General features: G+C 37.3%; 1 protein-coding gene across 10 annotated transcripts in view; it reads left to right on the top strand.

The window, feature by feature from the left end:
• Positions 1 to 22,619, top strand: part of SSBP2 (single stranded DNA binding protein 2) — a 190,277-nt gene that overhangs the window by 137,612 nt on the left and 30,046 nt on the right. For all 10 annotated transcript variants that reach the window (XR_014319371.1, XR_014319372.1, XM_082783536.1 and 7 more), the window contains 6 exons: positions 1,224 to 1,283; positions 4,384 to 4,450; positions 4,637 to 4,707; positions 8,639 to 8,706; positions 14,917 to 14,965; positions 16,947 to 16,982. Coding sequence is in view for 8 of the 10 variants with exons in the window: in XM_082783536.1 (XP_082639662.1) it covers positions 1,224 to 1,283; positions 4,384 to 4,450; positions 4,637 to 4,707; positions 8,639 to 8,706; positions 14,917 to 14,965; positions 16,947 to 16,982 (351 nt within the window). In the remaining 2 variants the exon portion in view is untranslated. The remainder of the gene's footprint in view (positions 1 to 1,223; positions 1,284 to 4,383; positions 4,451 to 4,636; positions 4,708 to 8,638; positions 8,707 to 14,916; positions 14,966 to 16,946; positions 16,983 to 22,619) is intronic.

Here is a 22,619-nt window from a genome sequence, read left to right as displayed (position 1 = left end):
TAGGTTATTTGTTGTAAGAGATTTCTCCTGGGATGTGCCATGTGACTCCTTTCTTTCATATCCCTCCTTTCTCTGATGACTGCTAGGCAGTGTTGTGAACAGAAACAAGCTCTTGTTTCATTATAATCAGTGACACATCATTTTTGCTTTCCCAGCGCCTAACAATTCAGGCATAGAAGACAATAAGCTAACATATTAGTAAAAGTTTTGTGGGGACATCTTATGGAAAGATTATTTTTCTCCAGCTCTTGAAGGAACCAGTCTTTTTTATCCATGTTTTCACAGTCAAAGCATACTTCTAGCTCATTTTCTTCTGAAGTTATAGGTATGTTTGCTTGCCAAAAAGATCCTCTTCATCATCTGTTTAGTCAGATGTTTGTGCTTTCTTCCTGCTAATCTCCCTGCTTTTTAGATTTCTAGATTACTGTCACACTTTGAGATGGAATAAGTAGAGATGTTAAATGTATTTGCTTGTAGTGCCATTTGTTTATCATTTATTTATGGTCTTAGTTTAAGGGACTGTCCTTGTTTCTGGGCTACAGGGTAGTGTAGTAGAAAGCCAGGAACCAGTAGAAGCTTATAGTACAGGGTTAGTGTATATGTGGCTTTGCTAGAGGAAAAGTTGTAATGAGTGTGGAATTGTGTATGGAGGGATGGGAGGAAAGGATACATTGTCCCAGTTCATATAGACCACTGAAGTTCTAGATATTAGTGACATAAACTTGAAATCTGTGCCCTCACAGATTGAGTCTTGTATGACACTTTACTGTATTATTATGAAGAGGTGAAGAGAAATTATTTGTGAATTATTATGCTGGTGCTTACTCTTGAGTCTTTCAAGAACATTTTGCTTTTGTATTCTAGAGTTCTTATCTCTCTCCCTTTGGTAGTGAAAAGATTAGATGTGTGATAACATGAACTAAATGGTTTATTATTCTTCACAGTTAATGCATTAAATTGTTTATATTCTGCATTCACAGTAGCTGCAACAAAACTTTAAGTAATGTGTCTTGCTACATGCATTCAGTAAGAATCTCTAAATTTATTAAGCTGTGCTAAAGATGAATAATCTACTGCATGCTCTGTGGAAGTATTTAAGATGGATGTTTGAGGTTTGAACATGGCACGGGCCATACACCCAATGACTCAATGTGGTATTTACAAGCTAAGTTGAGTTATTTAGCAGTATTTCTTTTTTTCTTTTTTCTTTTTCTTTTTGGTAGCCTTTCATGTCCCCTCGGTACCCCGGAGGTCCAAGACCACCCTTAAGAATACCCAATCAGGTAAGAATTTATCACTGGTGCACACTTGTGGTCCTGGTCATCATGCAGTGCTAGGAGCAGGGAGCATTGTCCTATTGGCCACCAATGTCCCTGGCACATATCGCTATGTCCCTCTCCACTCTATTTTGTCATTAGTAGACACACCGTGCCACTGCAAGCTCACTTTTCTGTGCTGAATGAGTGCATACACCTCAAAATTTATCATACCCTCAGCCTGTCTACAGAAGGAGAGTGTTCTTGGCCTTGTAGAGAGCTGCATTAACCTCAGCCAGGTTTTGCTGCCTGCTAAGATGAAGGCAAAGCATCTCCATAGACGTTACGTTCTCTAAACTTTCCTTCCAACACTACACAGTTACCTCTGAGAATTGCTTTACTTAATTCTACATAAAATACATCACTCCCTTCTATTCTTTGTGGGATGCGTAAAGTATATTTACTCCACAGTAAACGTGGGGATGATCAGTGAGAAGCAGTTATCAAGTGCGTTATGGCTCTTACAGGCACTCTGAGGACTTTATAAAAGCATCAAATTCCCACTTTTCTCTCATCTCCACCAAAGGGTATGCATGCTAGTGTAACAAGAATGAGTAATGAGCTGCTGTTCGTCGGCAGAGACCTTTATTGGCCCATCTGTGAAAAGATGGTTCTGGAAACAGATAGAGTTTGTATTTTAAGTTCTTCTTAGTGCAGACAGAAGAGGAGAAAATGGATGTCAGCAGTTGAAATGTTAGTGATAAGCAGACAGAAAAATGCCAGTGGAACTCTGAGAGAAAAACTGGGTCATTTGCAAGATTGGGAAAGGTTGATAGGAAGGCCGTAATATCTTTTTTGTGAAACGTAGACTTCCAGGACTGCCTTTGACGTATCGATGAGGAGGCTGTTCTATTCCACCCCAGTTTCTGTCTTTTTTATATCTGTGTATCACAATGAGCGCTTGGCTTGAGCACTGGCACAATATTGCCAGGAAGTTGAACTTCAGATTTCAGTGAGATGGACATTTCAAGTTGCAACACTTCTTCAGATGTTCCACTCAGTGATGTTTGAGAGGAGGTTAAGTTAGCTGTAGCATAGCTTCTTCGTCAGGAGATAAATGGGTGACTTAAAATTAACATTGTGGAAATGGCCATCAGGGGACAATATGAGTGCAATGTCATCCATCCAGAGTGCTTAGTTAAGTGTTTGTTACAGTGTACTGTAATTCAGTACAAAGCATCTTTCTGATTTTTGCGCCTTTCAGTAAACCATTTTCATCTTAGCCAAAGGTACACCAGAGTTTGGGTGTCGCTTGTTCGTTTGTTTCTGTTTCTGTGTTTCTGAGCTGTGCAAATACTGGCAGGTAGAAGCTGGATGTGGCAAATGCTGTAAAACTGCTGCCAGCCTCCAGCTTTAGTTTCAGAAGCATTTTTGTCTGCACATTCTGACATTTTTGGTGTAGAGATGTAACATAATGTTTGTGGAGTGCAGCTCTTGCAATTCATTTGCATTCTGCTGCATTTGTGAGTTACTGCTCAGAGCAACGCTACCCTTATTTGAGTTATAGCATGGATGAACAGCGTGTGGAAATAATGAACTACTGTAATGCAGCTTTAACACTGATGTTTTGGTTACCAGGAAGCAAGTAAGCATCGGAGTTGACTCCCACCCTAACTATAACTCCATCCCTCAATGCATAGCCGTAGGGAGTGTATTTTGGGCAAGGAGGTCTGATGCAGGGCACACCCAGTTGTGTAGGGGTATCCGAGATGGACCTGTGCTCCACAGCAAGGAACATTACTAAACACTGAGTGCCACATGAGTGCCCCAAGGCTGCCTCCAGGGCTCCGTCGTGCCCTGCAAGACCTAGTCCTGCAATAGTATTGACAATGCGTGAGTAGACACATCTCTGTGTATTTCATGTCTACTTCTTACACATCATCCTGACTCTAAGGCACTGAAGTAAATGTAAAACCCAGATTTAAACGATGTTGTTTCAGACTGTGTTCATTCCATAACGTTACTATAGAACACCTTTTGACTTGGTGTTAACCCGATGTAATAATGCACATTCTAAATTTGAAGTCCCCAACTGTTATGGAAGTAAACCACAGAGTGTTTGCAGATAAGCTCCCCTTTGTACATATCCAAAAGTACCACAGTGTTTCCAGGTCACCAGTAACTTATCCATTCACTCAGTAAGCAATTACCTGTGCTACATGAGTAGATAACTTTCATAATACAGGATTTACTCATTCCAGACACATTTTTACTGAGAACATATTACTGTTTTGAAATTTTAAATAGTGCTTTGTGGGTCAGCTGCAAAGATCATTCATAAAAGCATTGTTCTAGTTGACTAGACTGTAAGAGACTGTAGAAATTAGCTGTAAACCAAAATCAGTTGCTAAAAACCCGGAGGGCAGGTAAAAATTTAGGGACATAAAAATAATGCATTTGATTGGACCAGAGGTGAAATAACAACTCGGTGTATCTTCGTACTTGAAGGCAAGCTTATAGGAGCAAGTGCTGTGACTGTTGTTTTCTCCCGTAGATGAATTAAAATCTTATTTTAGCACTGATACCCTTCAAAGGAGGGGGAGAGTGGATGATAAAACCTCTTGCATATCACAGTGCTGCTTTGCCTTACCCCTTTGAATGCTGTGTGGCTGGCAAACTGATATGTCTCACTCTCGGTGGACATCATGGTGCCCACATTCTGTCCTCTTAAGGGAAGATGTTAAAATAATGGTTAAAAGGGAAAACTGTAAGGGTACAAACTTAGGATAAATTGCCCTGTAGCCAAGAAATAGGCAATGATCTGAGGTTAAATGATAGGTAAGCTAAAGCAAAGCAATAATTGGAGAAAAAAGGCAAAATAGTGGGGTCATATTTTGAAGATTTATACGTAATTTCAAGGAAGTCCAAGAGCTTGTTTATGAAATCCATAGTTCGGGTTGTTGGACATTTAGGACATTTAATTAGGACATTTAGGAACGTAAACTCTTATGCATGACTCTTGACTGCAAAGAAACATCTGGGAATTAAAAAACAAAACACCTGTATTATCTGTTTAACATGATTTTCAGTGTATTATGTCCTTGTAATACAGTTTCTATGCCTGCAGGCACTTGGAGGTGTCCCAGGAAGTCAGCCATTATTGCCTAGCGGGATGGACCCAACACGGCAGCAAGGTGAATGAAATATTTGGAGCATACAAAAGTGCTGTCTTTCTAAACCCATATCTTTTTCCCTGTGTTTCAAAGTGTACTGCAGCTTTTTAAGCTTTTTGTAAAATAGGAAAGAATGACTCATCAAAGTTGATTTAGAAGATGCTTGTATTTTGCATGGTTTTTAAAATTACATAATTTTATTTGCAGGGCATCCTAACATGGGTGGGCCAATGCAGAGAATGACTCCTCCAAGAGGAATGGTTCCTTTAGGACCACAGGTACCTTCTGCAAATAGAAATCAATTTTTATTGAGAGATCTGTACTTATACTGTATTACTCTAGTTCTGCATAGCTTGAACCAGGACTTGTACCTCTAAACCCATTTAAAAATAAAATTTATCTCTGTTAAAAATGAATTTCTAATTGCAGCTTTACAAAGTCTAAAGTTCAAGAATTAGTAATTTTAATTCAGATTTGAAATTAGAAGGCGTCCCTTAGCTTGCTTATTTCAGGAAAGTTGTGTTTTTCCTACAGCTAATGTATCCTGTAATGAAAGGCTAGGGTTTGCAAAGAGGCCCAAGTATTGAGCAGGTGTTTCCTCTTACTCCCACCCTATTTGATCATGCTGTTAAGGAGGGAAGAGTTCATCTCACAGTATTACCATCTTAGGCAAACTGTAACAAAAAACAAACAACAACAAAAAAAAGTAAAGTTTTTCTTCATCCACTATTGAGACAGATTTTTAGTGAGTACCAGAAAGATTTTAATATAAAATTATGCTAGCAGTTAATGCTGCTATTTTTGCCCTATATCAATCATATCAATCATAAACATTCCTCCAGCTTTAATTTCAAGGAGTGAAGCAATCTTGGATTGCAAGAACCTGCCTTCTCCATGGTGCTGACCTGGTTGTAATTGTATATTAGCACTCTCCTCAAAAATGCAAAATATTAGTGGATATTTGTCAGTAATGCATTTTAATAATATACTGAGGTAGAAAATAAATTTATTCCGATATGTACCTGAAACATGAACCAAAATATTATTTTATATTTTGTCAGCTCTCTCAGTGAGAGAAAATATAGGTAGTGCTGTTTTATAGCAATGTTGCCAGTATTTTGTTTATAGTGTGCTTGTTGTGCCCACACTTTGCATTTTTGCTTTCCATTTCAGATAATCTCTCTAGTGGATTCTTTGTTCCTTGGAATAGAAAGTGAATTTTAAATGATTAAATAGCATTGCCTTTCAAATCTGTTCATAACTGCCTTTACACTTTTGTGCCTTCTTGGTAGAAACCAGTTGTTCAGTTTAACACAACGTCTGCTGTGTGACCAACAAACTGTTATTAAACATTTGTTGTTTTTTCTGTAGCATTGAAGTTTATTTACAACTTACGTTTTGGAGGTAGAAAGAGAAGCTTTGCAGCACTGCCATATGAGATTGAGCTGATACTTTATGCAGCACCATTAGTCACACAGCCGGCAAATCTCATGCCAGTTCTTATAAGGATGATTTTTTTCATTTTTGCTCTCTCTTAAAATCCAGTATTTTTGTAAAGTTCATCTTTCTTTCTTTACAAAATATCCTCTTAAAATGGGGAAAATGTAACTTAGCTACACAAATTTGAGCTTATAACTCAAACTTTTCTATAAATGGATTATCATCCATCTTCATGTGTTGTTTTTAGGATCTTCTCAGAATGCAGTTCTAAAAACAAATTTGATGGATCTTTCACACCTACTTTAAGGTCCTCTTGCTACAGTGCTGTAAAGTTGACCTAGGTGTGCTCAGAATGTGAGGCTCAGCTACCTGGCTGCACAGGCAGTGGACTTGGGAAGCACTTAATGTAGTGATACAGAAATGCTTGTCTCAGCATTTTGTGTTTTATGATTCCACAGCTTTCCAAACTAAAAAAACATGAAGCTGAAAGCTGAGGACTGTTGTAAATGCTTGAATGTGTGAAGAGCTACAAAGAATTAGGTTCAGGTTTTTTCAAGCGACAGGTACACCACCTGTTCAAGGTGCTCCCTGCACGTTGTAATGGGCTACTTACACTCAGTCCCTCATACTTGCTGGTGAGCTTCTCATGTGCTTCCTAATGCATTCAAGTCAAAAATAATTGGGTTATCTTAAATATTTAAAAAACAAGTCTTGGCTAATCTGTCTCATTTAGACCACCTGATGTTAGGGAGCCCTTTTATGAACAACTAAACTACCAGAAAAACAGTGGTGGTGGTGACTTTAAGTAAAATCTGCAAGGAACAAATTAGGGCAGAGAGCATAGCTGCAGCTAAAAGAACATGTGTATCAGTAGCCTTAATGAAAGTGCTCTTATTTTAGGATGAAAGAGTACATTTGATTAGAATTAGCAGTAATTAGAGTTAGAAGTACATTTGATTAGGAGTCTTCCAGTCATGCAGGATTCCATAAAGATCTTTAACCCTGGTCTACGCAAATCATTCCAAAACTAAAATAAGGAGGGGAGATACCCAACAGGCCAAATAGGGAGAATGGCTCAGCACTCCAAATCAAGATGGGAAAATTAAATAAAATAGATCTGGAACTACTGTTGTTTTTTTTTTATATATAGTTGGCCTGTGTTCTCTTCCAGATCCAGTAGTGCCAACTGAAGATGTTACTGCACCCAGCTGCTTTGACTACCCACCAGTGACTGCCCTACAGTTCCGAGAGCAGTGGTTCAGGCAAAATTTTCTAGGACAACTTAGGTGTAACAGGAGATTTGAGTTATTCTGGCTGACTTTTGATTGAGCATGCACACCAATCAATCTGCCTGCTGCTCACAAAAGTTCAGGAATGAGTAGTGATTTATGTCCGGCCGCTATGGATAATAGTATCTTCAGATGGCACTGCTGGATCGTAGAATCATAGAATTGCTGCTCTGGAAGAGGACCTCTATTTACAACCTCTGGATGTGTTCTTGCAAACCAGCTTTGTATGGTACACTTTCAGGACTGTCTAACAATGAAGAAAATTTTATATTTTGGGTTTCTGTTGTTAGCAGTGGGACTTCCTCTCCTAGTTCCATTTCAGTTCTAGATAACTAGTTTATCTGTAATCACTATACTCATAAACAGGACCAGATTGATAATTTGAATACCTCTGTAGGATTTCTCCCATGTATTCATGATGTCATGTTTACATGGCTTTGTGAATGGGACCATTACAGAGAATACCCATAAGCCTAGGTCATATAGATTTTGCATTTTATAGTATAGTTGTATAGTATAACAATTAATGTGTATTCATTTTTATTATTGGAAAAAAGACAGCAACAATGAGTTAAGTATTTTTAAGTAAATCATTTGCTTATCCCCTTGCTTTCCAAAGTGCACAACCAACATGTTAAAGTCAATAATATTCAGTTTAGAAAATATGCTATTATCCATTTCTTTGGAATATCAGAAAAAATATAGAAAAAAAAAGTAAGAAAAATTAACACGGAATACAGAATTCATTAAGATTGTGAGCAGAGATAGACTGTTCTGCTTGTATTCATCTGAATTAAAATAATTATAGTTTTTCATGTAAACAGTACAGTTAAATTTTTGTCATAATGTGATCAGACCATAAACTCTGATTTCATAGGCAATGGGCAATCCGTTTGTTGGCAATGCTATGACAGTCATTATCATATTAAGTAATTTTTGTATTAGTCACACTGGACATTAGAATTGACTGATTAGAAGAGAAATGTAATGGTTATGCTGTATGTTATAAAAGTGATGTCATATGGTGTAATTTTAAACAAGCATTTCTTGATACCCTAACAGAGTCTAATAAAAACAATTCTATTTAAATTCCATTACGTAGAAATCTCAGAACCTAAGTCCGGGTTACTGATTTTGAATGAGCTTCCTTGTTATAAAAGTTGAATACGTTTTAAAAGCTGTCCCTCTGGCCATTGACTTGATATCTAGTTGTGTAAATATTTCCTCCTGTAAGGATTTGCATTTTAAGTATTCTTATTGTATTCCTATTGTTTGAGTAGTAAATGTAATTCTTTCTCCTTGGGGATAACAGTATTGTTTTTAAAGTCAACAATGGAAACTCCTGAAAGAATGAATTGCATTGGCCTATCCAGTCAGCAGTTGTATAGGGATATCATTAACCTGCTGTCCTTTCTTTCCCCCTCCTCTTTGGTTTTGTTTTTTTGTTTTGTGGTAGTCTGACCCTTGGTTATCATTGCAGAACTATGGAGGTGCAATGAGACCCCCACTGAATGCTTTAGGTGGCCCGGGGATGCCTGGAATGAACATGTAAGCACAATAATAAAATCTTTTAATATTTAGAAAATCATTGTTTCATTGTGGAAGTAACATTTGGGTTACATAACACAAGGGAGAGCATGCTTTGATAAGTAAAGTGCTTTGATGACTAATAACTGCAACTGAAAAAAAGTGAACCTGCAGCAGCATGCTTCTTCTGCATGCATTTCTAACAGCCTCCTTTGCTGTTCCTTCAAGTCTGCACAATCACTGAGATTTTTTCACAAGTCAAAGTTAAAATTCTGGGAATATTTTGTCAGTACAGTTACTGATATTTCCATGTATGCATTTTTTTACCAGTGACATTATAATCATTTATGGTTTTACTTTACTTTTTGTAAAGAATGGTACAGGTATGGTCCTTCTCTGCAAAATGACGAAACATAATTTTAGCAAAATAACACTACTGTCTAGAGCTTTTTGTAAAACAGAAAAAAAAAACCACAAACATATTTGAATGAAAAAGTGTGGATGATTCTTTCTTTGTTACTGCCTTTATTTCGATTATTATGTTTATTTCCACTCTAAATGTATAGAACAGTACTCCAGATATGAGTGTAAGTTTTCTAGTATTTCTATGTACTCCTGGGGCTGGATTATCATCTAGTATAAAGTGATATCAACCGAGTTCAGTTTAGCTATATTGATTTATTCCAAATGTGCATTTAGTTATTGGATTGCATTATTCCATTTACACAGGTAGACAACACCTCTTTGTAGGCATGTAGAAAATGTTTAGATATAAAATTACTGTATCTAGACTAATATAGTAGTCTAGATTTAAGCTATGGATTTTAGTATAGCAACTGACTCAAGATGAGAAATCTTCTTCGCTTGCCATAAATCTTTGCTTGCCTGGAGTTGTTTTTATAATTATTTAAAAAAAAAAAAAAAAAAAAAAAAGCTCCTTGTATTATATATATATATAGATTTCTCTCATAAGAGATTCTGAAATTTTAAGGTGCTGCTATAATTACTGTTAGTGTAACACAGACCAGAGGTTATTACCTGGAAATTGAGTATTGAGATAGATAATACCATTAAAAAAAGTCTAATCTGGCATGTCCTTCATTTTTTCTGATTTCTGGACAGACTTTGATTTTTTGAAGCAAATAAAATAAAATCTAAAGTTTGGCATAACTCTATCATGTGCATCATATATCGGACTCCAGACAATTTTAGGAAACTTCCCAAGGGTAGGCATTTCTTCTTTTAAATAAAATTGATGTAGAAAAAAATATTTAGATATTGAAATTCAGTGTGAGTATAATATAAGCACTACACAGATTGTCCCCAAGAGGAGATTTAGTTTTAAGAAAAGAAAATGTAGCTTCCTAAAATAAAATGTTCTGGAATTAAAACTGAGGACAGATAAGGTATTTTGAGGATACTTATCCACATAAATGAGAGATGGGAAGAATTTGTTTATTCTTCACATAGAAAGAACAAACAAACATGTTTTCTGACAAAAAGAACTTCTTGTTTGCCATAAAGAAAGGAGATGGTTATGGGTTGAAATAGTAACATTTTCCGTGTGGCAGCATTTAATAAGCAGGTTTCATCTTGTGTTGAGTCAGTAAGCATCCATAGATCATGTTCTTTTAAATCAGTAATGGAGAAGCACATTTTCCTTTGAACTTGTATGTTAAAGGGGATGCCCTGAACTGGAGACCTTTGGTTAGGGAATTCATGAGCTTTGATAGAGTGTTTGGTCTTCTGAGAAGAACACCAGGTAGAACAGCAGTTAGGAAGCCATACCCGTAGCAGTCTCCTTGTCTTATCAGGCATGTGCTGCACTTCTGTACATTTTTTACAAACCTCGTCTTTCCTCCAGCTCAGCTGGAGTACACTTGCTTGGTTTTGAAAAGACTTCCTGCTGCCCCTTGGTATATTACAGTGCATGCTGGAGGCATAAGGGAGTCCAAAGTGCTCATCCTGCAGTATTATGCTATAGCATATGCTGACCCCTGCTACATGCTGAAACGCAGACCTTTGGAGTTAGAATATTGCCTTGCTCACATGAATGTTTTATATATATATATATATTATATTTTTTTTCTAATGAAACCAAACATTACTTTTTCTTGTATCAAATGGAGGGACATACGCTGATCCAAAGGAGAACAAAGGCATCGATGTGGTGTGGGCTTCCTTTAATTTTATTTCTAGACATCACGTTCATTCCTTATTGTAAAGTTTCTGCTGTCAGGTTTGTTGTTACCCTGAAGCCATAGTAAGGACTCATCTTCAGGCCTGTTCTGCATACAGGATCAAGGCAGAGCACACCTGCAAATGACCTGTGGGCAGTAGCAACAGATGCACCTTTGTGCATTCAACTCATTCTCTGTATTACCCCTTACAATTCACCTAATGCACAGCTCTGAGAAAGCTGTACATCATTTAGTGTACTTACATTTCTAGGAAAAGAAGATAACTATACATAAAACTATTGCCTTATGTTAACTTATGTTTGTCTTCACATAGCCATATATCATACATTAAGGTTTTGCACTGTTGTGTTCGATGTTTTTGGCTTTCTGGCAATGTTAAAATATAAAAGCATGTACTCTACAAAAAGCAGATGCCATTTCAAAATCCAGCTTTTTCTCCTGGGAAAGCTTCAAAGGAAGCTGTTCTGGCTAAGAGCAGAATATCAGCCAAATGCAATTTTACATTTTTCTGGATGAGAAAATGTTCTTTATTGTGAAAAATGGTAGCAGCTAGCCTTAGAGCTCATAGACAGTATTTCACTTCATGAACATATACTTCACAAATGTAGTATTTTTAAATAATTCCTTGCTCCATCATAGGTAGTGCATATCAGATTACTGCTTTAAACAGTAGATGCATATCCTGTATCTTTTAAAAAATAACCTTGTTTTACCTACAAGGTTTTAAGCTGAAACTTCGTGTAGCCATTTTTAGTAAGATATTATTTCTTCATGGAAACCTGCTCTTTAGAAACAAGATGGCAAATTTCAGGGAGCACTGTTGCATTTTTCTGGCACTTTTTAATGGCCTGTGTGACCTGCAGTGCTGTATCAGGCACTAAGAATATCTCATTCATGCCTGAAAGGGAAAAAAATGTGATTTTATTTTTTAACTGCAGCTCACAAACTTGTATCTAGAGGTTTAATTTCTGATGGGATGTATTTGCCAATTAGGAAACTGAAATGCTGGACTTAATTTCTCCATGTGCTGTGGTCAGGGGTACAGGACTAACCTCAACTGCAGTTGCAATTAGTCATAGTGGTAGATATTGTGTAAATTACTCATATTTTGGAAGCAGAGCAATCATAATAATCTTTTATGAGCCTATTGATACTTCCAAAATAAACATTTTTATAAAAGAAAAAAAAAATAGCTTGCATTGAATTGGAAAAAAAAATGCAGGTAGCTTTTTTATGTGTTTTATAAGCTAACAACATTATGCTCTATATAAACCATATGGCTTTCAAGCAGAATCTGCTACAGAGTTTTCTGAGTCTATACTTAGAGCTGTCCATGACTTCCAGTAAATCTGCAAATTCTAACAGCTTTTTAGATGAAAGGTGAGTTTCCTCACTGGAAGCAGCAGTAGTACAGCCTGCAGGATAACTCAGGCATTACATGCGTTTAGCTTTACACAAAACTTGCATGCTCACCAGAGGTACCATGATGTTGAGAAGAATTTGTTTCCCAGTCTTCTCATAAAACCCTCCTAAATTTCCATGTTGCTGTGGCTAACCCAGTCGTGTATCTGAGTCAGCTTTTTAACTTCTCCATGCTTCACAGTAATCTGCAGTGTAGTCATGGCCATTTTCCATATGATGTTTTTCAGTAGATATCTTTGTGTCATTTAATGTCACACAAACAATTGCCGGGTTTTGTGGTGAAAACCAACTTCCAGTGTTGTTGCAAATACTGCTGGTTTCTCAGAAAAAGAGGTTCCAACAAACCACATACGGGATGTGACAGAAAAGAAGAAAAGGATCACCTAATGTTTCCCGTGTTATTATTAGCAGAGTGTTGCGTCTGCAAAATCCACTTGTATTAGGCAGTGCTTGCATGATGCCATGAGTCCCTTTCCTGGCTAGAGTAAGGTAGCCACTGGCCATTGCTAAAAGCCCTCATGGAGGTATCTTCCAGCAAACATGCTGCATGAAGCAACCCATGGATGACTGCTAGGGTGATGGATTTTTAACCTTCATGGAAGGACCACTGAAGCTGAGAAAAATGCACTCAGAAATGTCTTCCTTTTCTAGTGGGGAAGTGTTTCAGCAAAAAGACCCTCTCCTACAATTCTGTTTTCCAACCTCCCATAAATGTGAGCTTCATAAGATGGAATGATTCACTTGATTTATTTCAGTTCATTGTTTGAGATAATTTCTTCGTAATAGTTTCGCCAACAATGCAATAAAAAAATGAGAGATTCAATATTAAATCCCTCAAGCAACAATATGTACTTATTGTTTTTACTTTTGCAAAACTTTAAAATAGAATACTTCCTGAACTCATTAATAAAATCTACTTTTATCTCTGCATTTAAATCACTCTTCCAAATCTGGTAAGCTATTGCAGCTAATGTCCCTTTTCTAAAGCTAATGAGGCCAAAATGCCATTTTTAATGCAATGGCTTTGTCATCTCCTCAGCCTTTCAGTTGTCAGGGCTCTCAAAACACGAATTTGTCTTATTTATAAATAACTAGAAGTTTGTAATGCTACCAGGGATAATTATGGTTATTCACTTGTTATGACTGTAAAACATGGAGATTTTGCTTCCCATATGGTTTAGTTCCCTCAAGACTGCCTAGTACCCTCAAGTACACCAAACTATATTTCTGATTTCAGCTAAGAATGAGAAACTCAAAAGAATAGCCCGAGTTGTGAGAAAGAAAAAAAGATGCTCTGTCTGGAGAGTTTTTTCTCTTTCCTTTCCCCATTCTGTTTTGCTCTTAGCATCCGTCTGATGTTTAGTCTGAGCAAGCTTTATCAAAGACTTCCTTGGCTTGTTGCACTCTTGTCCCTCCTGCTAGGAAACTGCTACTTAATCATAAATACACTGTTTGAGCCAAGCGTAACAAGAATGTCTGAGAAGTCTGAAATATCCATTTTGCCTGGTTTCTGATAAATTTAATGTTTCTGGGACTTCTCTGGAGCTAACATATCCTTCGTCGAGTAGGAATCTATTTTTAGATACCTATCTAGATGTGTTTAAAATGTAGGCTTAAAGTGTCATGCTTTCATTTTTTTTATAAATACATATATTAAATATATGTATGTATATAGCCAATTGCTGTGCTTCTCAGACACATATTAGAGCAACACATTTTTTGTAGCTTGTTATTCTAAAGAATAGTTGTTACCAAAATGTTTGTAAGGAAAGCACTCTTTCCACAAATGAAACCTTGCTATACGTGCAGTATTCTAGACCCATACTCAATACGTGCATGTGTCCACAATTCTTCAGGAAGGTACTTCATTATTTAAGCAAGAATACAGTTTCATGACTCAAATTAAACCTATATTTTTGTAAATTTCTGCTTTGATCTGTACTGTAATGAGATTTTTATGGAATGTGTTATACTTCCCTCAAACGTTATAAAAATTTTAATAAAGTTGAAAGAAAAACACTCTCCCTGAGAAACTTAAAGAATTTTGCAACAGGTATTTCACTCTTTTCACGACTTTTGTAGCACACTAAAATGTTGTAAACAGAGTTAAATTCTTCCCAAACACTAGAAAAGCATTTCAAGAGACACAAATTTGCAATGTTTTTCCAATCATTCCATTGAGGATGTAAAAGGTGGGGGGCACATCTGATGCTCCCTAAATTTGCAGGTGCCTGGAACCAGTGCAGAGCTTGGCTACCTCCAGGCTGGCCACTGGCAGGGTAGCTGCTGGTGGTGGTGTCCTGAAAAGCTCACACGTACACAGAATGAGTTAGGACACGAGCTGTCTAACATGTAAATGGCAGGGCTGTAGTCATAAATAAATCAGCTCATATACTGATGAAGCGAAGAAAGTAGTGCAACAACGGGAACTTTTCTGTAGCACTGTAGCTTGGTGCAGTTATCGTTGATGATCACTCTTTAATGTCATCTGAAGAAAGCCATCTCTTAACTTACTCTGGAAACAGACTGCTTTGAAACGTTTGCTTCCTTAGAACAGGTCAGAAGCCTGGGGATTGTTCTGTGTCTCATCGTTCGTCTTCTCTTACAGGGGCCCTGGTGGTGGTAGACCTTGGCCAAACCCAACCAATGCCAATTCTGTAAGTAAATATTTAAACATACTAAAATCATCTTATATGCAGAGAATTATTTCTCATCAACATACCAGGAAAAAAAAAAATCAATTCAACAAATAAAAATAATGCATGGGTTTGTTTGTTTGTTTGTTTGTTTGTTTTTTACTTCCACTAATCCTAAGGCAGAATAGGAACAGTGAAGTGGGGAGCATGTCTTAACAGAGAACTCACTGACCTGAAAATATCCAGCTCTATTCATAATCATGCAGCCACACTGTGTCTCCACATAAGTTACAGACCTTCCCTAACACAAAGGCTACCTTGGGGGATATTTAAAATACCTTCTATACTTTCTAGCTTCCTTTAGTGCAAGTAGGAAGAGTTAGGACAAAACTGTCTGTCTTGCAAGCTCTACAGAAATGACAACGTGGGAAGATCAGCTTAATGTGTTCTCACATATTTCATATAATAAAAGCACACTTGATCCTGGTAACTAGGGAAGGTGGAATTGTAGACATAACCATTTTAATATGCTTTTTGTAACAAGAAGTGCACGTTATTGAAATTTATTGGAACAAATAAAAAATGAGGTAGTCTAATAGCAGCTTGAAGGGAGGTATCCCATGTGAAAAACAGTACCTGGTATTTCTTCAGAAAATACAAAGGTAAAGCTTCAATGTCTCCCTTTTTAGCACTTGCAGCAGGATAAGGTAGGTCTGATTTAACAGACTAGACTGGTTCTTTCTGTTCCTTATTTTGAATTTTTAATTATACTGGATGACAACTGGATGACAAAAAAAGAGCTGAAACTCTTTCTCAGTTTTCTTTTGTGTGTACTGAAATAAGATGGTTGTTAGGATATTTTTCAACTGACAGTTGAAATATTCTCACTTTACAAAATTATTGAGAAGTCTAGTAATAGATACATGTGAAAATGAATTGGCTGATCAGTTATCTACAAACATGTAAGATGCTTATTCTGCAAAATAATTTTGCATTTGGTTAAATTCAGTTACTTCTTACCCTATCCTTCTATAATAGCTGTGCTCTGTGTTTCTGTAGAGAGAATCACTGAAAAGACTGTTGCATAAAGAATAAAACTGGGTTGTTCGTAGGTAATTCAATTTCTCCCTATGTCCTTTGTAACAAATACGATAATTGAATTTGACATGAAATTAGAACACTGTTCTTTAAGTTAAAAAAAAATAAAATAAAAGAAGGAAAGAAAAGAAAAAAAGAAAGAGTAATGCAAAGAAATAAAATCAGTATCGTCTACGGTGAAAGAAACAAGAGTTGCTTTCCTTTTATGGTCCAGACACTAGTCAAGATTAAGTGCATATGACAACATACAAATTCAGTCCATGTACAGGATGATATTACAGTTCCATTGACTTACATGCAAGTCTGTGCTCCTTAAGTTTCCACCTTATAAAGCATATTACATTAATAATCTTACAGCTTAGCCTTTCACTCTAGCTTGCAGATCTTTACAGAGCTTATTCTGCCTCCCACAATAATAATAAAATTTTGTAATAGATGCAAGGAATGAAAATGGTACTGGAATTTGTAATTTGGTATCTTAAGAGTGATGTTTGTTGCTCAAATGCATGCCTCACTAATTACAGAAGAATAGGAACAGATACCAGACCTCAGCCTGCATACATTTTAATGTATGAATTATGTTATTCATATTGACTTAATTAGAGTGGCAACCACAGCACAGTATTCTTAAGGAGAAATATTTTTAAGTATTTGATTTTAAATTCAGTTTATGTCTAAATTGCAAATTTTAGACTTGAGCATACTTATAATGACAAGTTGTTGAAAAGAAAAAGGGAGAAAAGGGGTTTGTATTTGACGACAATAGTATGTTTTCATCATCTTTAACAATATATTTGAAATAAATTAAACAAATACACAATAAGCTACATCTGTACATAAATGTAGGTTTGGACTCCATCACACTGCAAAAGAAATTACTGTTTTGTTTCTGTTGATGTTTCAGATACCTTATTCTTCAGCATCTCCTGGGAACTATGTAGTAAGTACACTTGTATGTGTTTGCTTATTAGAATAGATGTTACATTTTATTTAGGCAAAGAGAGGGTAGTCCAGATGTTAAGAAGAACCCTTGTGTATTGGTTGAGAACTGAACAGCTGATCTGCACTTAGTATTTTGTCTACCATCTATGGTGCATATGTTGATGTTTATTACTAGAATCATTATCAGTCTGGTCAAAATTGCCCCGAGTGCTGTTTTATTTCAACATATGTTTATAATAACCAATACAATACATTGTCTTGAATAATAAAGAATGAACAAACAAACAAAAAAACCAACAGCTTTCTTGGAAACACAGTATTGTGTATGCATTTCTGTACTTCTCCAGGAAAAATTCATTTGAAGAATTAGAACAAGCTTTTGTCTCCCCAAGGATATATAAATGGGTCCTAATAGCTAACATTTTAGGTACATTTTTTTTTGTATAATTACCTTCTGGAGACTTTAATTTTTTTTTCTCCATGGTCTGTTATGTCTTTATTTCACAGACATTGTCTTATTTTATTACGGATTAGTTGTTCACTTTTTCCTAGTCTATACTTGAGAATGAAATAGTTAAAACTTTGTAAGTGTCCAGCATCGGTCAGTCATTCAAAAGACAAAAAAATGCCTATTATCTAACCGGAATTCCATAAAAACATTTTACATAATAACAAAATAGTCTTTGTTGGAGTATGTACTGCTGTTTTCTGTCCATTTCTCAAGAGATTAGCTTTGTTTATGCTTTTTATTTAGGCTTTTATTGTTGTTGTTGTACTTGGAATATTTGTAGTTCTAATGTACTCCTGTCATAGTGCTTCATATATTTTTGCCACGTTCAGTACTGAAGTCAGAGTGTAAGGGGCAGAGAATGTTATCTCCCTTCTGAAGCCATTTGTCATATGTCATTCTTGTTTGCAAGTCCATTGGATTCCAATTTCTGTTGGCCAGTAAGGCTTCCGTAGACTTCTCTTGTGATTTTTCATGTTTTATCATCTGGAAGTTAGACAACTGCTGTGTATTGGCTTAAGTCAACATAAAATGTGAAGCTATTTTGGAAGATGGAAATAGCAAGTCTTTCACCATGAGGACAATATAGAAGCGTATTTTTTTTAAATCTGTTTGTGTAGTTAAAGGTTTCTCTTAATTTCTTCATGGGAAAGATGATTCTGCATAGCAAATGCTGAAGGATGAGTTCAAGGATGAGCTTGTTTTGTTTAGATAAAAGATATTTCTTTAGTTTTTTATTTAAACAAACTGCTAAAAAGGTTAAGTTCCTGTTAAGTGTCCATAATTCTAGGGTTCATTTGCCACATCTGTAGTGGGGATGATCTAAATCTGCTGATCTCCAAACAGGTTCTTCTAAAAGATCTTCAGAAAGTTCTCTCTGTTGGGAAGAATGTTTTTGCTAGTTTTGCCCTAGGTATTAGTGATCAGTTACTGTTGCAGATTTTTAATATGGGACATTGGACTTCTAGTTTATTCTAGTTTTGGAAAGGTATGAAGTCCTGAAAAATTAGAAAAGGACTTACTATAGAAATTAATTTTAAAGAAGCAAAACTAAGTAAAATGCATGATGTACAATAGGACTCTGTTAGTGTACTCACGTCAAGCCGAAGGCTAGCTGGGATAAATTACTTTGACACAAAAGGACATCGCCACATTTCAATGCATAGAGAGAAGGGGAGGAATAAGAGTAACAAGTTCATTTTGCTTCATTCACTAACAATGATGAGACCGAACCTGGAATGTGCAACTGTCGTGGTTCCGCTCGAGTGGGCAGCCGAGCTCCACCACAGCCACTCTCTCACTCCCCCTCCTCAAAGAGGAATGGGGAGAAAATATGTGAAAAGGGCTCAAGGATTGAGATAAGGACGAGAAAATCACGCAGTAATTATTGTAACGGGCAAAACAGACTCAGCATAAGGAGATAGTAAGATTTATTGCCTATTACTAACAAGCGAGAGAAGTGAGAAAACAAAGGAAAAAGCAAACCAAAAGCACCTTCCCCCCCATCCACCCTCTTCCACCTCCTCCCCCCGAGCGGCGCAGGGGAACGGGGGAATGGGGGTTATGGTCAGTCTACAGTGCTTCTTCTCTGCTGCTCCTTCTCGGTCACTCTCGTCCCCTGTGCTGTGGGGTCCCACCCACGGGATGCAGTCCTTGATGAACTGATCCGGCGTGGGCTTCCCACAGGCAGCAGCTCTTCCAGAACTGCTCCAGATATGGGTCCGTACCACGGGGTCCATCCCTCAGGAGAAAACTGCTCCAACCTGGCTCCCCTACGGGCAGCAGCTCCTGCCAGGTCACCTGCTCCTGCGTGGTCTCCTCTCCACGGGCTACAGGTCCGGCCCGGAATCTGCTCCGGCAGGGGTCTTCCACAGGCGGCAGCCTCCGTCGGTGCAGGGCCACCTGCTCCACCGTGGTCTCCTCCACGGGCTGCAGCATGGAACCCTGCTCCACCGTGGTACTCCATGGGCTGCAGGGGGACATCCTGCTTCACCATGGTCCTCACCACAGGCCACAGGGGACTTCTGCTCAGGCGCCTGGAGCACCTCTCCCCCTCCCTCTACACTGACCTTGGCACCTGCAAGGCTGTTCCTCACTCCCTTCACTCTCCCAGCTGCTGTCTGGCGCAGCGTTTTTTCCCTGTCTTAAATATGCTCTCACAGAGGCGCAAACAACATTGCTTATTGGCTCAGACCTGGAAAACAATGGGGCCCTTCCCAAACATGGGGCAGCTTCTAGATCTTTCTCACAGAAACCACCCCTATAGCCCCCTGCTACCAAAACCTTGCCACGTAAACCCACTACAGCAACACTGAATGCATTGAAACATCTAATATGCAACATTGAAGGAAAATTAAAATATATGCAAAAATGCAAGAGAGAGACACAAAAAAGTCTGAAGTACTGGAAAAAATCCTGAGCCTCTGAGCAGATGTGCTTTGCGGACTCCAGTGGTTCCAATGGGAAAGAATTTCCCATTGAAATCAAAGAAAATCAATGCCTGATTCCTTGTCCCCACTCTTCTGAAGTTTGCTACTCCTTCAGATCTGCCACTGAAGTTCCTTGGATGAGTGACCCTCTTCATTCAAAACGATGCAAGTTGATGTAAGCATTTAAAAAAAAAAGGTCTTTGCAAAATCGGTGTGGTTGGCCCAGAACAGGTTAAGGGGCACTCACTCACCTGTAGAGCTCCAAGCAGAGCTGAGGCTGCCTCTCGCAGAGGGCAGTGTTGGAGCAGTTGAGGTGGGCCAAGTCCTTTGCCAGCATGAGTGCTTGGACTGTGCATGTCTTGTCTCACACTGAGAGAAGTGGCCTTGCTTCAGGGAGGCTCTCTGAGCTTTAGAAAACGGAACACATGAAGACAACCAGATAAGCAAGACCAGGGGGAAGGAGCTTTCAAGAGCAAGACCCAGCATCTAGGGGCTGGTATGGGCTGGAGAGCTCTTAAAGCATCTTTTTAGCAAAAGGGTTCATGTTGTGGAGCTACATGCTTTGGACATTTATTCTGGTTATTTTATCAGACAGCTTTTTGAGAAATAATTTCATTATATACAAATACATTCACAGGGAGGAAATACTTGGTACAAGTAGGCTTTCTAAAATGGAAAGATATACAAACAATTAGAGTAAACACGAATTTTAAATTAGATGCTAATAGTAATAGTGAAGAAAAGTAAGTTTTCTAATAAATGACCAGTTAGTGGTTTCTACATTTCTATATATCATGCTGAAAAATACATATAAACCTAAAAAAATCAAGTTAGGGAGCTTAGTGCACAAGTACATGGATGAAGAGTCACAGACTGTGCTAGCCAGATAGTCAGATAATTGATCTAAAGGTCCCTTCAAATTCAGCATCTGTAGCTCTACAAAAGAAACAGGGGATTTTTTTTTCTGATGGCTGAATAAACCTTTCAGACATTTTTGGCAAGCCCAGTTCTAACACTGCTGTTACTGATTCAATTGTAATTTGGAGGGAAAAAGCTTTGTAACTGCTGGAAGTATGAAGTTTTGTTGTGATTATGCCTTGATTTTTGTAAGTTGATCTGTGTATTTCATGGTGGAGCAAGCTTTTATTCTAGCACGCTTTATAAAAAATACTCAGTGACCTTTCTTAGTTCACAAAAAATGGGAGAGCACAAGATAAAGAACTAGTAAGTGGTGGTGTTACATGTAAGGGCAGAGAGGTGTACATATGTTGACTGACTGCAAGAATGTGCTGCTGCTTCTGGGTGAAATATTTCTGTTTCATTTACAATTAACTGTGAGTTAATCGCTTACTGGCAAACAGAGATGCTTGCCTTTGAAGTGTTAAGTATTTTGCTTGAACGAATCTGGGGAGGAGTGGTATCAGTCAGAGGGCTGCTACATTACAGACTTTGATTTTCTGAAGATAGTGTATGTGAGTGTATTATTGCTACATGTTTTGTAAGAAATGTTATTTTTAGTAAATCACTATTTACAGTAAACAGCATCTTTTGTTTTAAATCCAAAACTTGTCTGGATTCTTCCAAGATATCTTAGTGAATTATAGCAAATACCAGTAAAGTCCTTGTAAGCAGACTGAAACAACCAAACCTTTATCTTCGGTGCTGCTGAAAGAAAAAAATCTGCTACTGTTTGGAGCAGTATGCCTGATATCTAAAATACAACAAAAGGGATAAAATATAATAACAGTCATGTAGCAATGGAGATAATCACCTGTTGTTACCAATCTGTGTATTTTTTATTATGGAAAGGAGGGGGAGTTTGTATTTATTGACTTACTGATGTTTTTTGGCCTAGATATTTTTATCAACCTGATTTGGTAGCTTTTCATGTTACTTAAAAGTATTAGTGGATCTGCAAACACAGAAAGCAAGAACTTATGATTCTGTTCTTACTAAACTAATTGTTTGCTCTGATGTTCAGAGTAAAAATACTGGAGACGTTTTTAAAGAACCTTAATAAGCTTGTTTAACAACCAGAGCCATCTGTGTACAGTGTTTATGCATAAACAGATTTGCAACACAGAAATGCCTGAAACTAGGAAAATAATACTCCTTTGTGTTTTTTTGTTTTGTTTTTTATTTTAATCTGTGATTTAGCAGTCTAGGCAAGTCATATGACTGTACCCAAATTTATACAGTCAGCATTATATTGACTTTTTTTTTTAAATCCATTTGTCATTAATTTGAGAAGGAATTGTGTATATGGATGTTATTTCTAAAATGCAGAATATTATACAAGCTGAATTAAATTGTCTGGGATATGGAGATACCAAGTATGCCTGAAAGCAAAACCTGTCATACAGTGACTGGCCTCTTCTCTTCCCATAAGACACCGCCTCACTTTGTGCTTAGCAAGCATCAGCTACCATTGTGCCAAGCACAACAAAACAGAAATGCTGGTTAAAAAACAGTGGTAACAAAAGTCAGTTAAGGTTATTAAATATAATACTCTCAAGTCATAGCCCAAATATTTCTTTTGCCTGACTTACAGCATGATGCATACTTATTGACTAATGAATATTCTCAGATCGGTATACATAAGTCTATGACAGAACTTGCTGAGTAATTGCATTGTCTTAATCTGTTATGAGTTGTTTTGCTAATTTATCAGAAAAGGTGTATGTTTTATCAGAGTGAC

The sequence above is a fragment of the Aythya marila genome (genome assembly GCF_965140915.1).
Source record: "Aythya marila genome assembly, chromosome: Z".
Taxonomy (NCBI): Eukaryota; Metazoa; Chordata; class Aves; order Anseriformes; family Anatidae; genus Aythya; species Aythya marila.
The sequence above is the reverse complement of the archived record's forward strand: the minus strand, read 5'-3'. Positions and strand labels throughout refer to the sequence as shown.